The sequence below is a fragment of the Micropterus dolomieu genome, linkage group LG13 (assembly GCF_021292245.1).
Source record: "Micropterus dolomieu isolate WLL.071019.BEF.003 ecotype Adirondacks linkage group LG13, ASM2129224v1, whole genome shotgun sequence".
In the NCBI taxonomy this organism is placed as follows: Eukaryota; Metazoa; Chordata; class Actinopteri; order Centrarchiformes; family Centrarchidae; genus Micropterus; species Micropterus dolomieu.
Window position 1 is genome coordinate 5,624,236 of NC_060162.1, and position 27,406 is coordinate 5,651,641.

General features: G+C 39.6%; 2 protein-coding genes across 3 annotated transcripts in view; both read left to right on the forward strand.

The window, feature by feature from the left end:
- Positions 1-637: 637 nt before the first annotated feature.
- On the forward strand, positions 638-15,979 carry LOC123981666 (nucleolysin TIA-1-like). 2 transcript variants are annotated; one of them, XM_046066693.1, is made up of 12 exons: positions 638-849; positions 2,228-2,324; positions 3,880-3,978; positions 6,859-6,913; positions 8,076-8,163; positions 8,518-8,593; positions 8,745-8,850; positions 9,976-10,074; positions 10,162-10,246; positions 10,360-10,498; positions 10,647-10,795; positions 13,945-15,979. In XM_046066693.1, the coding sequence occupies exons 1-12, from the start codon at positions 824-826 to the stop codon at positions 14,081-14,083; spliced, it is 1,158 nt and encodes a 385-aa protein (XP_045922649.1). In that variant the 5' UTR covers positions 638-823; the 3' UTR covers positions 14,084-15,979. The 2 variants fall into 2 exon arrangements, with proteins under 2 accessions (XP_045922649.1, XP_045922650.1); XM_046066694.1 differs by having other exon boundaries at positions 10,650-10,795.
- Positions 15,980-18,534: 2,555 nt separating this feature from the next.
- Positions 18,535-27,406, forward strand: part of lg13h2orf42 (linkage group 13 C2orf42 homolog) — a 30,602-nt gene continuing 21,730 nt past the window's right edge. Inside the window, exons 1-7 of the mRNA XM_046067763.1 lie at positions 18,535-18,670; positions 19,519-20,697; positions 21,810-21,929; positions 22,569-22,673; positions 23,664-23,771; positions 24,625-24,725; positions 25,737-25,899. Coding sequence (XP_045923719.1) covers positions 19,572-20,697; positions 21,810-21,929; positions 22,569-22,673; positions 23,664-23,771; positions 24,625-24,725; positions 25,737-25,899 — 1,723 coding nt within the window. The 5' untranslated portion in view covers positions 18,535-18,670; positions 19,519-19,571. The remainder of the gene's footprint in view (positions 18,671-19,518; positions 20,698-21,809; positions 21,930-22,568; positions 22,674-23,663; positions 23,772-24,624; positions 24,726-25,736; positions 25,900-27,406) is intronic.

Here is a 27,406-nt window from a genome sequence, read left to right on the forward strand (position 1 = left end):
CCCATGTCCACAAATCAAAAATGTTCTCAATTTATATATTTATGTAACTCCAAATCCTCTCCCTCTGTAATATGTTTGTACAACACAAACCCAGAGTAATGCAAATGTAAATATCTGCCACATTATTTTTTTTCTCTACACAGTGCTATTATTCTTTTATAATTTGCATCTGTTTATTCCATATTTTTACATTTATTTATGTCAACTGTATGTTTGTGCACGTGTAGCACCATATCACCATAGCAAATTCCTCCTACATGTAAAATACTACTTTACATTGAAACTATGTCTGATTCTGTTTCTGATATAAATAATCTACTGCTGTCCAAAGTGCTATTTTCTCATGCACTTTGTCATACCCAAAATCGATTCAAAATTTACATAATTTATTAACAAAAAAGAAAATAATTAGGATTAGTAACTTGTAGTAGTTAGTATTAGTATTAGTAATAACGAAACTGAAATAACGAAATAAAGTGATTAAAATGAGCATCTGTCTTTAGTTTAATCGCTCGCAAGTACCTTTCACATTCTTTATGGAAAACAAAACAAAAACTAACATTTATGTAATTTTCTGTTGACAGTGTTTTGTAATATGCCTTGAAGTTGCCTTTGGCTGAGCTAATGCGCATGCGCGTTTCGGCCCCGGTCGCTCCGCCATCTTTGTCGGCTGCCCCATTGTTCACTCTGGAGCTAACAGCGGCGCTAAATCTGTTTATACTGCGCAATAAAATAACTTGACGGTGTCACAGGCAGCGGCCCGCGACAGTCGTGGATTTGCTCTCAGGGTTGCGACTTGTTCTCGGCCAGCAAGTTAAACAGAATGGACGATGACCTGCCCAAAACCCTGTAAGTGTGTGTCTGCGTTACCGTTAGCTAACTTGCAATCGTCACGTAGCTAACATTCAGTAGCGGCGTATTTTACAGGGCGCACTCCGTTTTAAAAACGTCCCTTTTTGTCTGTTGTGGAGAGACTGGATCTACGGCTCATTTAAAAAAAAAATGCAACAATTATATGTGGGTTCTGCGTGGGCTTTCGATAAAAACTAAACGCATCGTAATGACGTTAGGTAATGCTAGCTAGCTAATTCCAGAAAAATCTTAAATTAACGCGTCTGTTCGTTTGCGCTGCTCGTCAAGGCAAAACGGTGTTAAAAGTCAAATTATTGTTACAAAAAAACACCGTTTAGTGTATCTTGTGTATGCCGAATTAAATAATGACTTGCATATATTAGCCGCTTGTATCAGAGCATGATCTAGACTGCGAGTAAGTCTGACGATGTGCAGGAAAACTGTGCAGTGGCAGCTTTTTTATGGAGTTTGGTCCATAACGTTACTCAGGCGATTGTATCATTGTTGCACAGGCCTAGGGAGATATTTGTATTGATTGTTTTGTTACCAGTAACCTCGTTAAGCGTTAACAAAGGCTATGACTGATGTTGATTTTGGTTATTTTTGTAACGTGGTAAGATTAACTTAATTCTATTTAAGGCCAGCAGCGTCGTAAGGACAAGGTCAGGACTCAGGAGCAGAGATTTCAATAATGTTGTTGTCCCTAGGTGCACTCTGTTGGACTGACGGTCTTCTTGTTAAATGTAGACTACAGAAGCATTTGCTATGAACGGCCTCGAGATGTCTTTATCTTGAGATTTTCGCATTTTCCTTGAACCCTGAAGGTTGACTTGAAATAGTTTTTTTTTTAATAACAGCATCAGGTTTTATTATAGGAAGAGTTAAAGACAAAGAACGCGCTGAATTGCAACAGAAGTTGTGTAAAGATGGGTTTAAAATGATTTTATAGACGAATGTTACACAACTCAAAACAACTACAGGAAAGGGAAGCAACTTAGCTCAAATGTAATCAGGCAGATAAAACAATGCTGTTTAGAGGCTAACTTAGGTAAATATATGCAAAACACAACACACTTGAAAAATACTGTAGTCTTACCTTTTCAAACGTAAAGCAAAAAAGGTGATCACCCCTATACCTAGTGATCTAGACAGATAGACTGCACAGGCATGTGTGTAAACAAAAACAATCTTATAAACTCCCCAGAGCTGCAGATCGAGTGTCTCAGGAACAAGTCACAGATTGAATAAAGTTTATGTCCCAGGCTGGATTTTCATATAACCATAGTAAGAATTGGAGGAAACGCTGGCCTGCTTGATCACCAGTTATGTCATAAATCACTGATTAGTACTTTTTTGTCTGTGTATCTGTATCCAGGTATGTGGGGAATCTGTCCCGGGACGTGACAGAGGCTCTCATCTTGGAGTTGTTTGGCCAGATTGGACCCTGCAAGAGCTGTAAAATGATAGTAGATGTGAGTCCATTTGTCATCTTCTTCTTTTTTTTAAAACTGTATATCTTGCCTGAGGAGGAGTTTTCATTACAACATGCCTCTTTGGCAGTAAAATCCAAAGACAGCTGTCGTACAAGAGTGTTCCCTTCGAGAATTCATACATAAACACATTGCTTCCCGCCCTTGTGATCTGATTTAGTTAGTTGCTCATCTCTTCTGACATTCATCCTGTTTATCCAAACTCTTTTTGCAGTGTCCAGTAGTATTGCATCCTCCCATTTTAATGCTGAATTATTACATTATATTTACAAAGACTTGCATAATGATGACATTGACTTAAAGACCAACTGAAATTGTATTTTTGTCCACTACAGCATACTGGATCTGTTCTGTAAATCTGTCTATATTCTCCTTTTGTGGAAAAAAAATCAGAAACTAAAATTATTTGATGGTATAGCTAGTAAGCTGCTCCAATGCAGCACATCAAACACCATGTTAACATATCTGTATATGTCACTTCAGTCTAGTTTGATGCTGCTGTGGTCCTTACTCTTCAGTATCACTAATATGCATAGACTGTATAAAGATATAAAAGAAGTGGACATAGCCACCGTGATGTCAGCCATTGGTTTGTGGACCACCGTTTTTGAAGCTGCGAGTTTTGGCCTTTGCCCTCCTGGAACCGGATGTGACCATATTTGGACGAGAGGGTGGGGTTAGCTAGCTTGGTTAGCAAGGTGCATGTGTAAGTCATGTTAACTGTGATAATAACCAGGATATTAGGTTTGGCCAGCTAAAATCAGGCTAAAAACATAATGTACTTACCAGAAAAATTAACACCCGACTCCGGATATGCTTTTTCAACGGTGCTGGTTAAATTTACACAGTGCCGTGGATATGAATAGCCTCTATCCTCATTGACATGTCACCGCGGTATCGACTTGTCCGTCACAAGGTAGCCCTGACTCAAAGCATACCCTGCTTTATCGTCTATTTTACTCTAAATGGGACTATAATTTGGTAAATGAACATCGTGCTGTATTGAAGACTTGAAACTAACGACTGAGACATAAACTCATTAGGAAAGTGTTTACTGAGGTAATAAATCAGGAGAGAAGTAGGGTTGTTTTACCATAGACTCAAATGCAGTCTAACTTCTTTTTGCAACGAGTGCAGACGCCCCTGCTGGCCATTAGAAAGAATGCATGTTTAAGGCACTTCCGCACTGGTTTCACTTTTCAGACTCGGAGGTTTTCACTTGCTAACATGTTGTTTTCCCATGACATGTAGGTTACAGTGCAAGTCTGTATACTTAGTTCCCTCCTCTGTAACACCGACACTCTGGCAACCTGCCAGGTCCTGTCAATCGCACACAGACAACGACTCGCACCTCCATTTGACTGAGACCAAAAGGAACATTTCTGATATTTCCCCAGATACATTTTTTCTTTCTTTTATTATAGTAAAAAAAAACTAACAATATTTTAAAAAAAATCTTTGACATATGTATCTATGAAAAGGGAGGGCTAAATGTGATTTCAGTTGGGCTTTAATATTTGTTTCCTGTCCACTGCAGACAGCAGGTCACGATCCGTACTGCTTTGTGGAGTTCTATGAACATAGACATGCCACTGCCACAATTGCAGCCATGAATGGTCGGAAAATACTGGGTAAGGTAAGCTATCATATCTCCTGGGTGAGTCAACTAAGGCAAGGCTGGGGTGGGAAGGGTTGAAATAAAGCAGCTGGGGAAAAACCCTCTTCTTGTATTTATCTTGTTGAACCTTATCTTACTGACCTGTTCCTGCTCCACTTCACTTAATTTGTTTTATTCCCATCTGAAATGAGCGGGGTGGGAACACTAGGCATTAATCTCTGTAACCTTACTGCTGTGGAGTATCAGAATCCTAAACACATGTCGTCTAAATACTCGCCATGTCAGCTTCTGCTTTTGTTTGCAGTTGTTTCCTGGTTTCTTGCTTTCTCATGGTATTAACACAAATCATTAGATAGTCCAGTAAGTTATTCTCAGGGATTCAAAACATGAAGAGTAATTAGTCATAAATTACTAGATTGCTATGGCGTATTATGTGTTTTTGTGCCTCACAGTGGAAGGTTTAGCAGGCAAAAAGTGAGTAAAAAGTGTTTCTGCCTTTTCATTCCTGTACAAAGAGAAAATAAAAGCACATTCAGTTGAAGGACAAGATTCAGACTGATGCAGTTTATTAAATATTGACACCATTTATGTGATTTTAATTTAGACCCATGCTTATGTTTTGCACAGGCACTGAGACTATGAATACTTAAATATTTATTTTAGCAATATTGCCATCATCACACACACTCTGATCTGTGCAACATAATAACTTTTGTGCACTCACCAAACAAGCTGACGTTTTCTGTTTTTGCACTCGTGTGGCCTCCCTTTTTTTTTTTTTTTTTTTTTTTTTTAATAATTGAAGAAATCAACTCAATCGTTCATTAGGCTGCAACTACTGACTGTTTTCTAATTAATCCGTCAAGTATTTTCTCATCTAATCGATGTTTGGTCTATAAAATGGCCCAAGTTGACACATTCAAACCCAATAATATTTAGTTTATTTTTAAAAATATGTTTTTATAAAACCTGTTTACATTGGAGAAGCTGGAACCAGTTTTTTGAAATATTTTTATTTTTAAAATGACCTAAAATAATGATAGTTGTCAATTAACCTAACATTTGACCAGTTAGGTTATAAAAGCACTTTAAAAAGCCTCAATTAATTAGTATGTAGTGTTATATAGTGTGTTCCCACAGAAAAAGAAGCAAATTTCTGCCTCACAAATAACATGAGTAAACACAACCCGTACAATATTCCCCCTTATCTGGTTTACTGCAGACGGTATGAACCCAAAATAAACATGTGATTGTGATTTTATTGCAAAAAACTGCCCAAAATGATGCCAAAATACCTACATGATGATACTGATTTGTTAAACGTATGAATTCATGCTTTGTCAGGTCTGTCCGCAAGATAACAAGCAAACAACTTTTAAAATGCTTGTTGTCTAAATGGAGTTGGGATCAGAGCAATGCAGTGCTAACTTGTTTCATAGTAAAGTACGACGATAGCTGGAATTAAAGACACACCCATTTTCTGAACTTACCCGGAAGTTGTCTTTGATTAATAAATAAATAAATAAATAATATGTAATGTATATAAATATGAAGTATCACAGAGCTCTGGGTGCCCACAGACGGCTACAGTAACGACAGTGAAGGTCGTGTCCTCCATAGCTCACTGCTGCAGACAGGTTGAGAAGTGAGAGTGAAGATAAGTCCACTTTTTAAACCCAAAAGCAAAAAGAACATTTTTACATGTGAGTTCCTCCCGACGGTAAACGGCTCCGGATCAGAGCAGAATCCGGTGTGGTTCTGGGTGTTTATTCATCCATAGAAGCTCCAGCTCTGCCCCGCAGCTCTGCTCACAGTCACTTAGCATCTTCGTCTCGGCGAGCAGCAGCAGCTCTGTCCGTCCTCTCCGCCCCGGTCCTCCCCACACAACACTCTGCAAGCCCCTCACTGAAGTCGAATATTCATGTCGTCCCAATTTGTTTCTTTGCATTGAATTTGTATGTAATCGCGCTAGATGGAAAGATTTCCCATCGCTTTCTGTGTGAACACACTAAATATTTCTAGTTACACTGTGGCAACAAATACCGAACATTATAAGCTTTAAAGGCAGATTACATTGCAGGCATACCTAATAATAAACTGATATCTTACATTGTGTATTACATAGATGTAAAGTGCTGTTTGAGTTTTTAATGTAACTTCATTGTGCTGTGCTGTCTGTTTTTTAATTGAGATTTTTCCTTAAGTGGGTTTGCCATCTTTGTATGAATTGATTTAACATAGCCCTGCCGTGTAATCATGTTAAGTGTGACATTCTTTGATCTACTTTAATTGATGCTCTTCTGTACTCTTGCGTCTTTCCTGCTATGTGTTCTTTTTGCAAAGTTATTTCCACATAGAATCCACATAAGAGCAACTTCAAGAGAAATATATTCAGTTGAAAATATTTTATCCTCAACAGGTATTGAAGGACCATTTGAGGAGTATAACAAGTTCGTAAAAATCACTTGTTTGTAAGTCCCTTGTTATTTGGACCTTACTTCCTACAGTTTTGCTCCAAATTTTTACTAGACTGAGACTGAAATGTTCCTGATTATGAAGGTGAAGTTAATATCCCTTTACTCCACTGTATTTTACTGTTTTATTAATCAATGCAAAGGTATGTAAAATAAGACTATAACAATGGATAAACTAATTTGTAGTGGTGGTTTAAGAAACCGAAGTGTGGCATTCAGAGATCACCTTATTAAAAAAAAAAGTTCTCAATCACAAAATATAACCTAAGTAAAACTGGTGTGTGTGTGTGTGTGTGTGTGTGTGTGTGAGAGTGAGTGACAAAACCTCTAATCAAAGAAAAAGCATCTTCCTCTTTTCTGCAAGCAAACTTCACTTCTCACCTTTTTTTTTTTTTCTTGCTCTCGACATCTGTCTCTCTTGCAGGAGGTCAAGGTCAACTGGGCCACGACGCCAACCAGCCAAAAGAAAGACACAAGCAGTGAGTAGTAAGATCTCAAGGTTACATAGTTTCTTCATGGAAAATGGTTTATTCCTCCAGGTTCAAGGTGGTTCAAGGTAGAAAATGTTCTCTACCTATTGAGTACTCGATATAAAGGAGAATTAAATTGCCTTTTCTCAGTAGGTGGGTTTCCGTCCATCTGTTTTTTGTTTTTGTTTTTTTAGTTAATTTTAAATTTGCGGATACAAAAACAATCAGTGTAAATTCAGGAGGGGAAACAAGTTGAAATATTGCAACAAAAAGAATTTAGGCTTGGGGTTAGGTGGCAACGTTGGTGTGTCGAAAGAAAATACTACACAGTGCAGTAGAGACAGATTAAAAATCATTACATACATTAAGCATGTGACATAAACGTCTGCTGAAGAGACGAAAACATCTAATGTGTTTGAAGCGATGAGGAGAATGTAACGTTCATCACATACGGAAATGCTTTCTACGTTTTCCCCACCTATTTGAGAGGTCTTTTATTTACATCTTCATGTCTTCTGCGGTGGTTTAACTGAAGCATGTTTAAACAGCTTTATGTCGATGAAACTTATAACACTCGAATAACAGTAGCGGATGGAAACGACATTTTGGAGGAAACATGGATAGTGATGCAGTATACGAAGTAAGCACAGATACAGTTTTTAAAAATGATTAAACAATAAAGTGCAACTAATGAGATGTATAATAATAATACCTGAAACAATAAACTTAAGGCAAATGTATACTTCTGTGTCAAATCTATGCTGTAGGTACGCTGTAGCCTGACATGCACCTCCCCAAAAATGTAACTACACGTCACAAGAACTGTGATTGGTCAGCTTGGTAGCATCATATTTTCTCCTTTGCGTTTCCGCCTTGTCCTCCTCCTCCTTCTGCCTGCACTGGTTCAAAAGTCGTACATACCATCTCCTCTGACGCCTTCCCTCGTTTCTGCGTTTTAGTAATTTCTCTAAAAGTAACTGCTGCTCAAGTTCGATCAGCTCCAACTCCAACATGATCTGCTCACTTGTAGTCGCCGTTGTTTGTTGTAGCATACACCAACAAAAAAGAAGAAGAAACTCAGCACAGTGCAGCCAGAACTATAAATGGGCCTTCATCACATTAAAGTATTGTTTGCATGAACTACAAACATGTATGTTGTTGTTTTTTTTAGGTCACTTCCACGTCTTTGTTGGAGATCTAAGTCCCGAGATTACCACAGATGACATAAAAGCTGCTTTTGCTCCATTTGGGAAAATATCGTAAGTGTATTCTCATGAACATTGTAAGTCTTCTTTCTTAAGGTCAACAAAATCCACGAAAGACACAAAAACATGCAATATGTTTGTTTGTCTCCCAATATTTTACCCAATACTTCACCGAGCTGTGGCTTTCAGCCCTAAGCCCATTAGTTCCTACTTAAGACGTTAAAAAAACGTTTGATTTAGTTTCATTACAACATTATTTAGTAAATTATGACACACCTAACCCAAAACCTTTTTATGTATAAAACTTGAGTTGTATTGTACATTAAATTAAACATCATTATAGAGGTATTTGCTTAATAATATCATGCATTTAATAATTAATTTGACTTATTGTGCATTTGTCCACAGGGACTGTCGAGTGGTGAAAGACATGGCCACAGGTAAATCTAAAGGCTATGGCTTTGTCTCCTTCTTCAACAAATGGGTAAGTGTGTCAATAACACCCATGTGTTAGAGGACAGAGAAAACATTAGTAGGTTCTGGTTACTATTTACGAAGTCAGTGTTTATACAGTGAGATGTTTTGTATTTGGTGTCGGTGACACAGGAGTTTGCACGTTTCCTCTGTATAATCAGGATGCAGAGAATGCCATACAGCAGATGGGAGGACAGTGGTTGGGAGGCAGGCAGATCAGGACCAACTGGGCCACAAGGAAGCCTGCTCCTAAAACTACAAATGAAAGTAAGTGCGCAGTAATTAACTTAAAGGAGACCTATTATACTGCTTTTCTAGTCCTATATTGTAGTTCTGTTTTAGCGGCCATGCCACCCTTGTTTACGTTGATACTGCCAGCTAGCTGGCTGACTGGCTAGCTAGCTTTTTTACTCTTGACAGCCCCCTGAATCCAATTACCCTTACCACAACCATCACCGAGTGTGTGCCTAAACCTAAGTTATTGATTTATATGCATGTCGACCGGTTAACCCTACAGCTGTACAGCTGGCAGACAGGGTTAACCTCTTTTGTGTTGCTGTGCATTACCACCACCACTTCACTAGAAGGCTGTGCGGTGAGGGAGAGAGACGAGCAAACTCTGGCAGGACTTTACGGAAACACATTAATTAACTCAACATCAAACTATATCAGTATAAACGGTATTGTCTAATTTTATATCTCTTTTGAAATTATATTGGTATGAAGTACATACCGATATAATTTCAAAAGAGATATAAAATTAGACAATTAGACAAACCACCCAGCCCCAACTCATTATTTGAAGCTTTGGCCATGTTTAACATGAACATCCAACATTGTAACATTGTAGATGTTGTCTGTTGTCAAAATATGGAAAAGCACAATAGGTCTCCTTTAAAGATTCATCAGTGGACTATATCTTTATGAGCATGCACAACTTTAGGGATGACTGTGTCTGTTGGCTGGTCCAGACTAAAGTAGGCTTAACCCAGACTAAAAGAATCTATTGCATAACATCTACTTTATGCACTGCTATGTTGCCATTATGTGCAGACCCTCAGGATGAATTGTAAAACTTTGTTGATCCTCTGACTTCCCATGAAGCGCCATCATAAGGTCAACATTTTCATTTGTGAAATACTTTGTTTTTTTTATGACCAAATACCTGCCAAACTAATTAGTCTTTATTTACGTTGTCTTTATTTTGGCGTGCTGACTCACTGTCACACTGAATAGATCAGTATGTCACTATTTATACCACTGCTTTTCCTGTTATGACAAGTCAAAATGTGTGATGTGAAAAAGGCAGGCGGTTGTATAATAACAGATTTAAGAGAAATATTTTGAGTCAAGACAACAAATTAAATAAACTGTTGCATTGTTTTCTTTTAGCAACCAATTCCAAGCAGCTATCTTTTGACGAGGTGGTCAACCAGTCCAGCCCCAGCAACTGCACCGTCTACTGCGGGGGAGTCACAACAGGTCTCACAGGTGAGTCAGAGTTTGTGTTAAGGATTAAACTGGAGCTTTAAAAGCACTACTTGATCATGGAATATAATATATTTATTTTGTTTGTAGAGCAAGCCATGAGACAGACCTTCTCACCTTTTGGCCAGATAATGGAAATACGAGTTTTCCCAGACAAGGGCTACTCATTTGTGAGGTAAACTGACTTTCTGATTGACCTGGCAGCCATTTATTAACTGTCTCACATGAGTTTCACTTGTATGCAGGATGAGTCAATATTAAATAGTCTGGACTCTTTTCTGTGTGCAGGTTCAACTCCCATGAAGCAGCAGCTCATGCCATTGTTTCTGTCAATGGCACATCCATAGAGGGCTATATTGTTAAGTGTTACTGGGGCAAAGAAACAACAGACATGGTTAGCACCATTCAGCCGGTACAGATGCCACAGGTACGCACCAGGATTATTCCCAAACCCAATAGTTTAGTTTGTTTGTTTACATTATCAAATCCCTGGTGCTGGACTGCTACAGTGCTGGACTGTATGATGTTGGTGCAATGTGATACTCTGCCTCCTAAAATATTTTTCTATATGTCAGCAGAACACGGTGAGCTTTGCAGCGCAGCCCTACAGTCAGTGGGGTCAGTGGTACAGCAACACACAGCAGATGGGTCAGTACGTGCCCAACGGATGGCAGGTGCCGAGCTATGGTGTCTACGGTCAGACCTGGGATCAGCAAGGCTACAAGTGAGTACCAGAGACAACCCAGGATTTTAGAACAGTTAGACAGAAGGGCTGCAACCAAGGCGACTCTTCTGGTTGCAAAAAGAAGTCCGGCTCCATTAGAAATAATGGGAAAATGACCCTACTTCTCAGCTGAATAATTAACCCAGTAAACACTTTCCTGATGAGTTTATGGTCTCAGTCGCTAGTTTCAAGTCTCCTTCAATACAAAATGATGTTCACTTAGTAAATTATGGTCCCATTTATTTATTTATTTAATAATTATTTAATATTATTTATTTATCATTTAAAATAGAACACAAAGCAGAGTATGTTTCAGGGCTGAAACTAGATGATTATCTATGATTGACAAGTCATTATCATAGCGACCTGTCAATCAGGCTAGAGCCGACTCGTACCCTCGACACTGTGTAAATTTAACCTGCGCCATTGAAAAGCTTATTAGGAGTTGGTTGTTCACTTTCTCTGGTGAGTACATTTTAGTTTTAAGACTGTTGTTCTCTAGACAAAGTTATCCGCCCTGTTATAATGACAGTTAACGTGAGTTACAGTTGCACCTAGCTAAGCAAGCTAGTTAGCTCCGCACACGGCCGTTAGCTCCGCCGTGTTGTCACTTCCATGCACTTCCTGGTTGCAAAAACTTGACATGGCGGCGCCCTGTCGAGGCTTCAAACGGCAGTCCACAAACCAACAGGTGACGTCACAATGACTACGTCCATTTCTTATATACAGTCTATGGCTGTAACTAAGCGATTATTTTTTTGTATAATTGATTAGTTGTTTGGTCTAATATGGTAAATGTTTTCCAAAGCCCGAGATGACGTCCTGAAAAGTCTTGTTTTGTCCACAACTCAAACATATTGAGATATTGACAGAAATGCGAAATGCAACTATGTTTTAGGTGGTGTGTGAAGATCTTACATAACGAACCGTTATGTTTTTATCACACATCAAGTCCTCTTACATGAAAGTTGCCATGTTGCGCCACCATGTTTCTACAATAGCCTAAACGGACAAACTTCTCTACAGAGCGTGTTTCGTCACTACGTTGAATATGTACGAATAAGAAGTAGTATTAGTCGTCGTCTGGTTTATTAGAAGTAAGAGGAGAAGTGAAATTTGGACAAATAGAAGACCACACGCATTATTTAGCACAAGAGCCGACAGCTCGTCGACCACTGTAGCTTGTCCTCTGCGCTTGGAAAGCGAGGGGTGAGCGGTGAGTGAGTCATTGGTTAGATACCACTAAAATCTACACACTGAACCTTTAATTTAAAAGTTAACTAATCGATTAATCGTTGTAGCTGCAGTTGTTTCCTTTTCAAAAAGGCCAGTTGCTATCACCACTGCAAAACAAAGTGGGTGCAACAAACGAGGGCCTTTTGTGCTGTAATTAAATTTCCCATAGTGAAACAATGTGGTGGTTACTAACTTTGTGATACAAGCAATGGCAGGAGGGTCGGCCTTGTTTCATTGCTGAATATATTTTGTTGGTTTGCTGGTTGCTGCATTTGCATTGTTTCATTTGCAAATAGGGATGCACCAAGTGTCCGGCAACTGAAATTAATCAGCCTAATAAGTCAAAAGACCGAATAACGTTGACATTTTGGCAGTGTGGCAGCAATTTTAAAGTGTCCAAGAAAGATGCTAGAATCGCCGTTTGCAGAAACTGTTCTGCTGAATTGCCTCCTACGACATCCACTCCATCTGTGGCGGATTGATTTGAAAAGGCAACAAACGGTCTGACCCGCTTTGAGTGTTTCTGTCACTCGTTTATGAGAAGGTGATTAAGCTAGCAGCACCTAAATTTGGAGCGCACTCATTTTCAAGCCTGTATGGTAAATCCACTGAAACGGCCCCGAGCGAGCTGACAGGCAGGTTAGCGACTTTATCCTGTCAGTTTCTCTCTTTACAAAGACAAGTGTTGCAGTATGAGAGTCCTACCTGAAGAGAGGCTGTGAAGTCTTCATGTTGCACGAGACGAGAACCACATACAACATGTATCATACTGGGTCGGACTTTATGAATTTAGCGCAAGGATACACATGTGACAACGTCCTGTTTCTATACAGGATGGAAATAACATTAATTGTATTATATTCACAGAAAGTACATTGTTTGTGTACATTAAAAGTAAATGGACACATGTAATTTACTTTACCGGACCTTCTTTGGCCTCAGAACCACCCGCCATAGTCTCTCCAAATCCTGCGGAAAACACTGAATAAAAAAACACATTCTGACTATTTAATTCATGCAATGGTTTTTTGGTGCATCCCTGTTCGCTATGATGGAGAGAGAGAGAGAGAGAGTGTGTGTGTGTACAGAAGGTTTGCAGTGGAAATGACTAGCTAGATGTGTTTTAGTGAAAAGGAGACCATAACTGAAACTTTTTTCAACATGTCTAAAACAATCTTGACTTGTAGGACCCAAACACACAACGGAGCTTTGAAGCCTACACATTAATGCACAAATATAAATCAGGCTTTACTGTCTCTGTTTACACTTATATATGGATAAACATGTATGTAAATAGCTTTTAAATATAAATAAGTGCATAAAGCCTTTTGTTTTATTTATTTTAAATGTTAACATATTTTAATACACTTAATTATCTGCTAAGTTCTGTGTGTGTGCACGCGCGTGTGTAGCATAAAGGAACTTGAAACTTTTGTTTTGTTATTCGACCTTGTGTTGTATAATAACAAGTAAACAACCTTTTACCTTGAAATCAAAATGCAGTGCAACACTTTCCTTTATGCTTATCCACATATATCTTGCTCTGTTGGCCAGATCACAAATCTGTCTGTAGTCCATATTTGTTTTTCCGGGCTACATGCAAATCAGTGTGCTGATCCCAATCCAGTCCAGAAGTTATTGCTAACTTACGAGGAGCTGTTTTGCTAAAAATGCCAGATGAATAATTATCGAGGGGCACCATGATGTAACCCACAAGGATTACATTGCAGTTCTGTTACGGTGCCGCCGACTGCAGTGTTCGCTCAATGCTGGGCCAATTGGGGAAAAAATGTTTCCCAAATAGTCACAGAGAGACACAAACATGGGGAATGAAGGTCCGTATAGAAATATACCGAAATTACCCTTTAATTCGACTCCATTTGTCAAACTGTTGTTTCTTTCTGCTGTTACAGTCATTTACATGCTGGTGCTGGATGGACTGGCGTGGGCGCTGTGAGCAACGGGAGCATGGTGGAGGCCGGTCAGGGAGTCAACGGGACGGTGCTAACCAACCAGGCTGGCATGGGCACTGCGGGCTACCACACCCACTGATCACTGGTCACAGTAGTCCTCTCTAAGCCTCTAAAGCCACACGGATGATACTCTGGTGGGGAAAGGAGTGCATTAGATGTGCTCTCTCCCTTACCACACAAAGTTATTCTGTTAGGGAGGCCGGTACGCCATTTTTATCAACCTTACCAGCCCATAAACTCACCCACTGCCCAAACCTGCAAGTGTTAAGAAAACAACCCACTTCAGAACACTTTTAAAAACAGCCACCGCTAATGCACCTTGCATTCCTGGGCCCATTTTATTGTTTGGCGTATTTTTGTAATGCCTGCAGATAACTGGCCAAATGTAAATTATACGACCGTGTCAAGATATTTCTAGCACAGCCACATTTTAGTTTAAAAGGAAATATTGTTCAGCTAAATAAAAATATAGTAAACACCAGGTATTGTTTGTTTTCAGCCACCCAGAGCCAAAGAGCAAGGGCAGAATTTTATACCAATGTTTAACAATCACACAGGGAGAAGAGGCTTCCAACCTTGTCACAGAAAGCGCTCGATAGTCCATAGTAATGTAATATATTGATTAAGGGGTGCGATTTTTAATTCTTCTCAATTGGAACCTCTTTCTCTGACTGTTGTGGTCGTGTCCACCTGTTACCGAAGTGAAATACAAGTCCGAGCAAGTTCAAGTCATTCTGTGAAACGTTGGAGGGTCTCTGAGTTAGATGTAGGCAGGTTGAGGAATAGTGGACACCACAAAACATGTAAAATTGCAGCGCTCCTTCACTTCATCTCCCGGAACGGACCGAATGGACCGAGAATCCAGTCTGTGGATGAGAAACGTGTGTGTGCGCTTGCGTGTGTGTGTGTGTGTGTGCATGAACTGATGCTTTTACACACACGACAACGTCCAGTTCATCTTCCCTTGAAACAGAAAGGACTGCGCCATCTTTTTTTTGTTTTGTTTTTTTTTTTTTTTTCTTTGGGCTGTCATTTTCAAGTGTCATTGTCTTTCTTTTTTTTGGGCGGGGAGGGTTTGAGCAAGTTTAAAATGCTGACATTGTATAAAGAGCTTTTTGCCTTTTTTGTTTTTCTGTTTCATTTCGGGACTGTCTTATAAAGAAATGTTGCAGTGACACCATCGAATCATGTGACACGTGAGACCTTTTTTTATGTTTGTTTATAAAACATTAAGTGGCTGTCAACTGTCAACTTTATTTTTTAAATTAGATTTTCAATATCTCCAATCAATTGCAGGGATTACTGCCACTCTTATCTTACTTACTTACAGGCAGACAGATATTGCACAACTGCTTAAGGTTATCTTTTCACAAAATTTGAAATACTAAGGTTTTTTTTTTTTTTTTGCATTCCACTTTCTTTTGTAATTTCCTTTTGGAAGTCTGCTTTATGTAACAGTCTGTTCAATTGTACTGAATCTGTATAAAGACAACATGTTAATTAAGGAAGCCTGCTAGCTTCTGGTTGGGTAATGGCTTCCAGAAACAGCTGTTTGACAGTAGCACCCCTGTCCTGTGCTGGTCCGTGTACAGTAGTGCAACATTTGACTCTTCCAGAGGCTTGGAGGATAAGCAGCGTTGCCATGCAATGCAGAAGTCTTTCGATCGACAAGTAATGCATAATTTAAGTTATTCTGTTGTAAACCTCAGTAACAATTGCTTTTATAGATTAAGAAACAACCTTTCGAGGATCAGATTTTTGCACTGTGGCCACCATCGTTTTTAATATAGTTGGGAAAATCCGTTGTGTTGCCTTATTATCAGTGAGTTACTTTTAATTTAACCAAAAATCATCCAAGAGTAGGCGGTGCCTAAGAATGTTTTCAACCTATGTTTTGGCGAGAGAAGTTCTGTTGATGCTTCAGTAACATGGTTTGAGTTTTTGCTTTGTCCCATTAAAATGCTGATGCTTGAAACAGCTGTTTGAATCGCATCTTGAAAACCAGGTGGAGAGTGCAGCACAGGGAATGGAGGGTTTGACACAACATTGCTTATTGTGGTAACTTTTATTTACAGCGCACTCCTGTAGAAGTCTCATGTGCGTACGTGATCTGAAAGTCACATAGTAGTGAGATCTTATTTTCAGGATTAAGTACAGGCCTAAAACTGCTGGTTATTTTCAGGATTAAATGATGAATTGTTTAGTCTGTGAAATGTCAAAATAAAGTTTACAAAAAAATAGCTCCTCACAATTTCTCCAAGCCCAAATGTTTTGTTTTGTCTGATCAAAATTTCAAACCCCAAATATGTTCAGTTTACCCTAATATATGACAAGGAAAAGCAGCAAATCTGCATTTTCAGAAGCTTTGGAATGGAATATTTGCTATGGATCAATAATTTCTTCTCTATAGTACAATACGCTGTTTGTCTTGTGCTGTTGGACAAGAAACCGCTTTGAATATTAAATTAAATGCCATTGTGTTCATACTTATATTTAAATGTGCCATTAAAAACATTGAGTATTTAGTTCTCCACCTGAATGTATTTCTGGCTGGAGTGAATTTTTAAAAACCATTTAGACCTTCAAAAAAAACTCCGTCCTTGAATGTTTCTTGAACAAAAGTTACAAGACAGTTATTTTAATTGGACTTAAGTTAGATGTTATGTGATTAACAGCTCTTATTGAATGTCAAAAAACTCACTGGTTTCAACATCTGAAATGTAATGACTTGCTGCTTTTCTCTGTTATATCACTCTAAATTGAATATATTTAGTTTTTTTGACTGTTTGTCGGACTCCAGCTGTCATCTTGGACTTGGATGGACTGTGAACACTGTTTTCTGACAAATGACCTCAAATTAATCAATTCATCAAAAAAAAGTCACTAGATTAACAGACAATGAATTACTGAGAAAAACTTTTATATAAGGTGACCCCTGCCTTATTAGCTGATCTTGAAGCCCCATCTTCTGAAAAGGCCCTGAGTCAAACATAGTTTAAAGGCATTTATTCAACTAAATACATCTGTGCTAAAACAAGTATTTTTTTTTATATACACACACAGAGAGAGAGAGAGAAATGGGAGAAATTGAATGGTCAATATAGGACCACAGATTTTGCCCCAGGGACCCCAAAGGCGGTTAATCCGTGGTTATAAGCAGTTGTTGACCAGAATAATGATTAAACTAAAAGGAATTAACATCTATGTGTATGAGAGTCTACAGCCATGCTAGCAGCTCTGTGAGGCTTTATTTTGGGGCAGTGGTACTTTAAGCTAAATGCTAGTGTGCTCTCAATAACAATGCTAACATGCTAATGTAGCACATGCAAGCGTAATGTTTAACCTGTTCACCATCTCAATTGATCATGTAAGCATGCTAACATTTGCTACAGCCAAACTTTATTTACCTGTATGATGTAAATACAAGCAGGAACAATTAAGGTGAATTCATAGACAAAAAAGAACACAAACAGCAAGGCTACAACAGTCTTAAACTAGCAGTAAATATATGTGTCAACGTACAGTTAAATACTATCTTTACCCATAATGATAATAGTATTAACCATGTAAGATATTTCTTAAGAGATTATCTGTATAAAATAGAAATAAGAATACATGGAACATTTGAATATAAAACATGTTCATTGATACTTTAAGGCAGAAACAACAGATAAACCTCAAACTGGAATCTTCCTTTTAAAAGAAACTTAAGCTGGACAGTATCTATTGTTGATTTGAAATTGTACATGTTCAGCCTTTGGAGAAATCAGCTATTTTATATTGTAGTAGCTAATTATCTGAGATTGATATACAGTTGTCACTTTCTTTTATTTGAAATGCAAAATACAGCTGAGGCTGTTGTTGATACTTTGACCCATGACTAAATGAGCTAAAAATCAAGAGTAAAGCAGTGCATACTGTTACGCTTTAAAGTCTTGCATTCAAAACAAAGAACACAAGTATTGTCATTCAATTATACTATGTTTTATGTTTATGTATTATAATGATTGTATTTGTATGTACATGGCTAATTTTACACTGCTGGGTAGCTTAATTCTTCATAATGTATTAGTTGATTTAGGCTATATTTTGTATTAATAATCTGTAAGGAATGCAAGCTAGCAAAGCAACTAGTATAATTTATGTTGGCAAATCATTATAGTGGTGTAAAAGGTACAATGTAGTATATTAGAAGTATAAAGTAGCATAAAATAGAGATATTTAAGTGAAGTACAACTACAAAAGAAGATGTACTTGTACTGTACAGTACTTGTATGTATTTACTATCATTCCACTGCTGATACAGGCTTTATTAAATATAATCCAACACAAAATACCTAATAATATTTCAAATACAGTGGAAGTTGATGTATTATAAAAACGTTTTCTTAGTTTCTTGCTTTTAAAAAGACCAATATCGACAATAAAACACCTGAAAACTAATGGAAACTCAAGCTGCTAGCCGAGCTATATAAACCACATTTCCCATGATCCAGCGCTCCAAAGTGAGGCCGCACCTACTTGCCCACGTGATCGCCTCCGACCAATGGGGAGTGTCGTTACAGGCGCAATGCGGTTGTCGGGATGTAAGGAGGAATGGCGACGGTCGAGACGGCATTGGAGGCCAGAGCAGAGCCGAGCGCGACCAAACAGAAGCGGATCACAGGTAGTTTGAACATTTGCTTTAAGAAACACACACAGTTGGATAATGTGTGACCCAGGTGCTGTCGTTTACACCGAGGTGGTGCCGGAACTTTAGCACGTCACACATATTTGCAGCAGGATGCAGTTGCAAAGCATTTTAACTGGTACAGTGGTAGCAAAAACTTAAGAAGGCAATAAATAAAGTTTAATATTTCATTTTTATTTTGTAAGAAAAAACATTTTTTTGATTCAAGATATGTAGTCACATTTTATTGTTTTGTATTATGAGCCTCAGTGTAGCATGTTTTTAAATAGTACCTGACTGTATAGTTTTTACATTTACTTTAATATTCTTTTTTTTTTTTGTTCTGCATGCTTAACGTCATTTTAATGTTATATTTTATTTTTAGAGTGACTGTAACATCTGTTCAGGGACTACAGCTGACAAATAGCTTCTTGGCTAACTGTGGCTTATCTCTAGGTTATCTTCAGGGTATAAACTAACTACTAATTGTAATGATTGGTAATGGCTTTCTTCACAGTTCAAATTGCAAAAGTAATAGAAGAGAGGAAGAAAACTGTCTTCCACAGAGGAAGTAATAACATCAGTAGGTTATAAGCTGTAGGTGGGTGATTGTAACATATTGACCCAGGGAAAAATATATTGAACATTTGATCAAGGGAAACAACATTGTTGAAAAAATAAAACCCTTTAATGTGGCACTTTAAACGGATATTGAGAGCATATACGCGCCCCTCTCTGTGCATTTCGGACAGTGTTTATTAATGTGCATTATCCCCGTTAAATAAACCAGTAAATGAGGGATCTCCACAGATATTTATTTGTTTTCCTTTTCCCACTTTTTAAAGGTTTGAATCCCCTCATCTCCAGCTAAACTCTTAGTGAAAGAGAGCCCCAAAAAATGGAAACTGAAGTGACTGTGTCCTCCTCATCGAGCTTGGTTTCCTTCTCCGCCCCGCAGACTTCGACCACCCAGGCCGTTCTGGCAGCAAAGCAGAGAGACAGCAGAAAGACCACATCCGCAACTCCCGCCTTCCTCTCCAACCTGGGCCGGGCCACCTTACGGGGCATTCGCAAGTGTCCACAGTGCGGCGTCTACAACGGCACCCGCGGGCTTAGCTGTAAGAACAAGGCCTGTGGGATTTCCCTCAGAAGTGCTTCAGCGGCAGGCAGGACCAGCAAGAGATGTGCCGTGGAGGTGGTGAAAGTGATAATAGACAGTGAGGAGAGAGGGGGGAAAGAGCACAAGGGCGGAGGAGGAGGAGTCCTGGTTGGTGGCTCAGGTGGAGGAGTGCAGGTCTTTTCAGTGTGTCATAAAGGAAGAGGAGCCACGGCTACGCAGCTGGGCTTTGTTGAACTCGTTCCCACTGATACTGCTATAGCGACAGGCGACGGAGCAACCCTTCTCACCCGCATCAACTTGGGCCGCTGCTTTTTGCCTTCTTGCAGGCAGGGTCAAAGGTCAAATCAGGGCGAGTCAGAATCGGCGGTGGCCAGTTCCAAACAGTCGTCCGACAGCCTCTGCATCCACATCAAGCAAGCCATCGAGTGTGGGAGCAGGGCCACCCCGCTGACCTTAAAGAGCTCCGTCTTGGAGGGTTTGCAGGCCTCCATTCAAGCCAGGGAGGAGCTGTGGAGGCTGGCCACTGAGTCTCCAGGGCCCCTGGTGCAACGCGTTGCCAAAGACACCCTGGTGGTTAAGTGCCACACAGATTCACAGCATCCTCTGGGTCTGCTGCATCTCACTGTAGGTGCAGGCGGGCTGTCTGAGGTTGTGAAGAGCGAGAGAAGGAACAGAGAGCAGCAACATGCCGTTTTCCACTGCGCCTGTCAGGTTAGCAGCAGCAGCAGCAGCAGAAGAAGTAAACCTGGTGTCGACGGAACAGGCGGATCCACCAACTCTCATCCTCCTCACGGCTCGGCCACGTCACAGCCCTGCCTTCACTTCTATGCCTGCGTGTGCGCCTTTGCAAGCGATGAGAAACTGGCTTCAGAGTTTGCTGCTTTCATCAACTACACGCCCAGCGGTACGGTAACTGAGCCTGACTTCATGCGTCAGTTTCATATTTTAAAGTAGTTGTTTGGCATTTTGGAAAATACACTTATTTGCTATCCTGCTGAGAGTTAAATGAGAGTCTTCACTCTCACAACCTCGCAGTGATGAAAGATATTATCCATCATATAACTCCCAGTAAAACCTGCACCTCGTTGCACCTTTGCATTATATTTTTATGGAAATAAATGTTTTTTTTCTGTCTAATTCTGCAGTCCTGCGATAAATCCTCCCTCAATGAAGACTATAATGTTCAGTTGTTTAAATTGCTTGTGTTTGTGTTATTTAGCCTAATTGATATAAATGGGGTGGGCAAAAAAATCAAACCACCACTCAGTATAACTCCGTACAATTGAACAGCACCACAAACTGCAGCCTCCAAAAATGATCATACAGTTGAATCAACACCTCTCTAAAACTGTTTCTTTATTGTAACCTTGATGCAGGGGTGTTGAATCAGACCGCACTGGTTTTAGCTAGGTGTGCCTGACAAACTGTACATGTGTTTAAACCTAACTCACCCTCCTAGAATCCCCATCTTGATCTTAACATCAAGATCCCAAATATGAATTAACTCCCACCCTGAGATTATCCACAGACACAGACTCCAGATGGAGGTAAAACTTAGACCTAGTGCTGAAACAATTAGTTGGTTCTTTGATTAGCTGTTCAATCCTGTACTTTTTTTGTAATTATTAGTTTGTTCTTGTGCTGATTTTACCATTGGACAGAGGCATGCTAACTGTTTCCCCCTCTTTACAGTCTTTATGCTAAACTAAGCTAAGCTAATTGTTAGTGTCTCTACTCTCAGCAAGAAAGCAAATAATAACAGTTCCTTTCATGTATTACTTGGTTCAATACAACCAGGGTGCAAAATTTACTTTTTGTCCACCAGCCAATGGCTTGTGAATGCCCAAAGTCTACCAGCCACTCAATAGATTACCGTTGTGTTTTTGGCTGGTGAGTAAAGTAAATTTAGCAGCCATTTGCATATTTGACCAGCATTTGGCTGACGGCTGGTGCTAATTTTGGACCCTGAATACAACCCATTGCTCAACATGTCTTTCTCCGTGCTTTTCCTTTCAGGTGTGCAGCAAAACGCCACCAGCCGAGTTATAAGTCCCAGTGAGAAGCTTCTGCAACAGGTCGAACCGTTCAACTCGCATCATAAAACAAAGAAACTTCGCCTGGATGAATCTCTCTCTGGTGCTTTCATTGTGATACTTCCTGACAGATTTATTACAAGCATTTATGTCTCGTTAATGCAGGTTGATTCTCCAAAGCATGTTTGTCTGAATCTTCCAATGTCCTCCCTCCTTTTTCTATCTTTATCTTTCCCGATCTGTCGTTCTTTCATTTCCTGCCTCTGTGCAGCCCCCTCAGTGGCCTCTCGCTCTGGGGTGGGGAAAGAGGGAGCGTCAGCCTCCGGCCCGAGGAAAGCTGGTCAGAGGAAAGCCCCCGGTGCTGGTGGGCTGAAGGCTCCAGGTGCTGCCTGCCTCCCCGCCTGCCTGTCTCCCCTTCCTGCCTTTTCAAGATTCTGCTGCCTAAATCTGTCTGTCAAAGAGCCTTACATCGTCTTAGACATCTGCCTCTATCTTTATCATCCCTCTGTCTAATCCCGCAGCACTAATCCTGATCCACTATTGCAAAGAACAGGGTCGCCACTGTAGTCGAGCATATATTAACATTTAATTTGTGACGGACAAAAACATTTCCAGGCTTTTTAATTAAATTTGACAGGCTACAGCTGGACAGACTTAAAGACTAAATGTCTGGAAGGTGGGTGGTCCGCCTAGAGTGTTTGTTATTTTGCTTGATCTTCTAATCTGTGTGTGCACATCTCAGGGAGTACCCAGGTTGTGGATGAGTGTACAGTGACAATGGGTTTCCACCAGTGGCTGGCCGGTGTTACAGAGAGGATCCACCAGACAATGCACTACCAGTTTGATGGTAAAGCTGAAGCTTGTTTAGTACACTTACTACATTTAACCATATAGTAAAAGAAAAAGTTTGACATTTTGGGAAATACACTTGAAGATCAATACCACCCTCTTGTGTACTAAATATGAAACTACAAGCTTAGCTTAGCTTAGCATTTAGACTGGGGACAAGGGGAAACAGCTGGCATCAACATGTTATATATCATCTGTTTAAAATGTCCTAAAACTGAAGTGTAGAAATTACAAGTTGTAGTTTTCAAGGGATTATGTGCCAGGTGCACCTGGCTGTAGGCTTATATTGCATGGATAGGTATTAGTGGTATTACAAAGCGTATTACCTAAAAGGTCTAACTATTCCTTTTTAATAAATGGGCTTAATGGATAATTCTTACAACCTGTAAGATTGTACATACGTCTTATTGGTCCTCAGTACAGATCAATAAAGCATTATTAGATGAGTTATTTACAATTAGACTTTAAGTCAAGCCGTCCATGCTGTTGCAGCAGAGCATATGCCATCTTGGTTCTATGCCATTAGTTAAACATTTTTAACTCAAAACACCACATTTTCAAATCCTATGTACAGTTTATGTGACATTTAGCCCTTGTTTTTTAATTGTTTCTAGGCAAAGCCTTTCCGGCCTCCTTCGCTGACCTCCTGTCCATAAATGCTGTCCGCAGGAATGTGTCCATGGACAGGAGGCCAGCCGGAGACCGTGTCCTTGGTTAAGGCAATTGAGATTGACAATATACATCAGTGTTTAAGGTTTAGGTCATGTGTGATGGATAGAGTAAACTATTTAACATGGTAAAGGATTGGATTTATATTTGCAGGCCTCCACCTGCTCCCCAGGGGTCCTAGGGATCAAGAGGGTTAAACCTGTTTGTTATCACAGAGCAGGAGGTTCAGTAAAGGAGGCCACTCACATGTGTTAATCTCTGCAGTATGACTGGCTTTCGTTGCTTGTTTCACAGAGTAAAAAACTTACTTTTCCATCAGGGAAACCACAACCTCTGGTGTACCACATTCCCCAGGAGTTCTTCAACGCTCTGCAGCATCGTCTGTCTCTGGGCTCCAAGAAGAAGAGACTGCCTAACTTCACAACAGGTGGAACAATTCAAATCATTTACTAAATTATCTTGGACAAATATTTAAATTAGACATCACTTCACATTACCTGGTAATCGAGAGCTACATGTTTTGCATCACACCCAGATATCTTAGCTAAACACAGAAATGGACAGTAAGTAGATTTAGAAGTACTAGAATAATTACTTTACTTATTTCTATTTTAGGCTACTTTACACTTCTACTTCACCTACATTTCAGAGGGAAATAGTTTACTTTTTAAAACAGCATTGATCTGAATGCTGAAGTTACTTTGCAGATGAAGATTTTACAAACAAATGATAATCTTATAAAGTGCAAAGCTTTGTTAAAGCTTAAACCAGCGGCTCCCAACCTTTTTTGGCTTGTGAAACCTCACAAGAAAGCAGCATCTGATTGCGTCCCGTTGTTACGTTTTCTACGAGCACTTCCCCTCCAAACTTCTCACATGGTTCATTAAATTTCTTTTAATAATGAAATGTCCAGTGACAAAAAAAAAATCATAATCAGTCACATTGGACACATTTCTGCACAACCAGTCGTTTTACTTTTGATACTTTGAGTCAATTTTGCTGACAATACGTCTGTACTTTTAGTTAGTTGAATGAAGGACTTTTACTTGTAATGGAGTAATTTTACATCGCTGTATCAGTACTTTTTTTAATCAAGGATCTGAATACTTCTTCCACCACTGACTGAACAAACCACAAATATGTGAACAAATATAGATGTTCAGGTTACTTTATTTGTAAGCATAGGTCTTTGCAGTGGACGAGTCAGCAGTAGACACCAAACAGTAGACAGTATACAGTAGATGAAACAATCTCTCTGTCTCTCTTTGTGTGGATGTCAGCCTTTGTGAGAAACGATGGACTTCCCCTCGGCTCTTTCTCCAAGTACACCTGGCACATCACCAATCTCATGCAGCTCAAACGCATCTTTGACACCCCGGAGGTAAACACTCCCTCCTTTCCTATCTCCCTTTCACAAAGGGTGTAACTTCCACTGGGGGTTGTAGTTACACCCTTAGATTTATATTTTTTTACTTTAATTATCTTAGTAAAACTTCTCTGAACATTGTGATAGTCCAGCTCCAAAAAGGAGCGAAGATAAGAGTTGAAATGTTGATAAATTCATCTGTTACCTCCAGTTATTACTAATGAGAACCACCAACTCATAGACTTTCTTTAGCCCTGGGTTTCGTTCCTCAGGCTTCACAAAGGCTGCTCAGCCTTACTGGTGGAAGGCTGTTTGGGCCGTACGCTCAGAGTCAGCCAATGTTCACAGTATCCGGCTCCAGCAACTGTAGATGATTCGCTGCCACTCTAGCTGGTTAGGTGACAACCGAACAAGACTGAAATTTGATAGCAGCTCATAAATACAAAATGTTGACCAGACTAAACTATAATAATTAAACGAACACGACATCGTCAGACAAAATAAACATTATTATTATTATTATTATTATTATTATTATACTGACTTTTAAAATGAGTGATGATAGAGAAGGTTTGAAGCTGCTGTATTTATGCTTGTAAAGCACGACAAACAACTATAGTATAACAACAAATTAGAATGTGGCTGCCATAGAACTGAAAGGTTTCCAGTGAACATTAAAGTCAGCTGGATGCTGTGTGCATTCGGCGTGAGACTGTAGACACTACTTAAAACACTGCCATCTTCTTTCAGGTAAAGAAAAACTAGACAGACTTAACATCAAATAAAGACAAGGCAGTAATGGACAGTGTCTTTGTAGTAAAGATGCAAATACAATATGAACTAACATCAGGTCTCTATCAAGGAAATCAAAAATTTTAAGTCGAGTTAATGCATTAAGATGTATCTTTTTGCTGTGCTACCATTATTATGGAAAACATGAGAACCAGCTCACCATGACTTTAGGATTATAAATTATATTATGCTACACATATATTATCCCTCTCCACCTCACCGTCTGCCCACCAGCTGCCTCTGGAGCTCTCTCAGAGTTTTGTGAAGAACGTTGATGGCTCCTATTCATGTTTTCGCTGCCCTGAGCCGCCGCCTGAACCAGAGTTACCAGAAGGATACAGGACAGATCGGCCGCAGGCCATACGACCGATGGAGCTCCGCACCTTCTTCAAAGTCGGTGAGTTGTTTTTTTTGGTCACAACAGCATCAAGAAGTCAGTCTGCACAGCTGTAGTTACACTGTCAAATAGAATCAGAATCAGCTTTATTGCCAAGTAGGTTTACACATAAAAGGAATTTGCTTTTGTGTTTTGGTGCACAACAATAAACATAGTAGGTAGTAAAATATAAGAATGATAAAGATAGAGCGAGTACTGTGGATGAAGTAATTATAAAGATTTAATGTAAAATTTACAACACATTAAAAGATAAAATAATAATAAAAGATATGTACAATATGGCTGTTTAAATTAGAGTTAGTGCAGGGAGAACAACACACACAAAAACACAGGCAGCCATCAGCGGCTTCTTCTTGGTTTCTTTGTATACTAGATACTTTATATAGTCAAATTAACGGAAACCCCAGAAAATAAGAGTAGAGAAACATGTTAAATGCAGATCTGTTTTGCACCAGGGCTCATTGAATAGTTTGGTGAGCTTTACAATGATGTGAATAAAATGCTACGGCCTTACTCACCTGATCTCAACCCAGTTCCACACTTGATTTTGGACCAACGTGCAAGACAATGCTCTTCACCACCATCTCCATATACTATATACTTACCTAAAGGCAGTCATATAATTAGAATATCATCAAAAAGTTGATTTATTTCAGTAATTCCATTCAAAAAGTGAAACTCATTCATTCCACACAGACTGATATATTTCAAGTGTTCATTCCTTTTAATTTTGATGATTATAACTGAAAAATAATGAAAACCCCAAAATCAGTATCTCAGAAAATTTGAATTTTGTGAAAAGGTTCAATATTGAAGACACTGCTAAAGAGGCTGGCTGTTCACAGAGCTCTGTGTCCAAGCACATTAATAGAGAGGCGAAGGGAAGGAAAAGATGTGGTAGAAAAAAGTGTACAAGCAATAGGGATAACCGCACCCTGGAGAGGATTGTGAAACAAAACCCATTCAAAAATGTGGGGGAGATTCACAAAGACTGGACTGCAGCTGGAGTCAGTGCTTCAAGAACCACCACAGACGTATGCAAGACATGGGTTTGCTGTCGCATTCCTTGTGTCAAGCCACTCTTGAACAAGACACAGCGTCAGAAGCGTCTCGCCCGGGCTAAAGACAAAAAGGACTGGACTGCTGGTGAGTGGTCCAAAGTTATGTTCTCTGATGAAAGTAAATTTTGCATTTCCTTGGGAAATCAAGGTCCCAGAGTCTGGAGGAAGAGAGGAGAGGCACAGAATCCACGTTGCTTGAAGTCCAGTGTAAAGTTTCCACAGTCAGTGATGGTTTGGGTGCCATGTCATCTGCTGCTGTTGGTCCACTGTGTTTTCTGAGGTCCAAGGTCAACGCAGCCGTCTACCAGGAAGTTTTAGAGCACTTCATGCTTCCTGCTGCTGACCAACTTTATGGAGATGCAGATTTCATTTTCCAACAGGACTTGGCACCTGCACACAGTGCCAAAGCTACCAGGACCTGGTTTAAGGTCTTAATTGGCCAGCAA

Bases quoted from the DNA above. Each gene is read 5' to 3' on its own strand.
- LOC123981666 (XM_046066693.1), top strand. From the start codon at position 824: ATGGACGATGACCTGCCCAAAACCCT. The intron at 8,851-9,975 runs GTAAGTGCGCAG...GTTTTCTTTTAG, and splicing joins TCCTAAAACTACAAATGAAA to CAACCAATTCCAAGCAGCTA. The intron at 10,499-10,646 runs GTACGCACCAGG...TCTATATGTCAG, and splicing joins AGCCGGTACAGATGCCACAG to CAGAACACGGTGAGCTTTGC.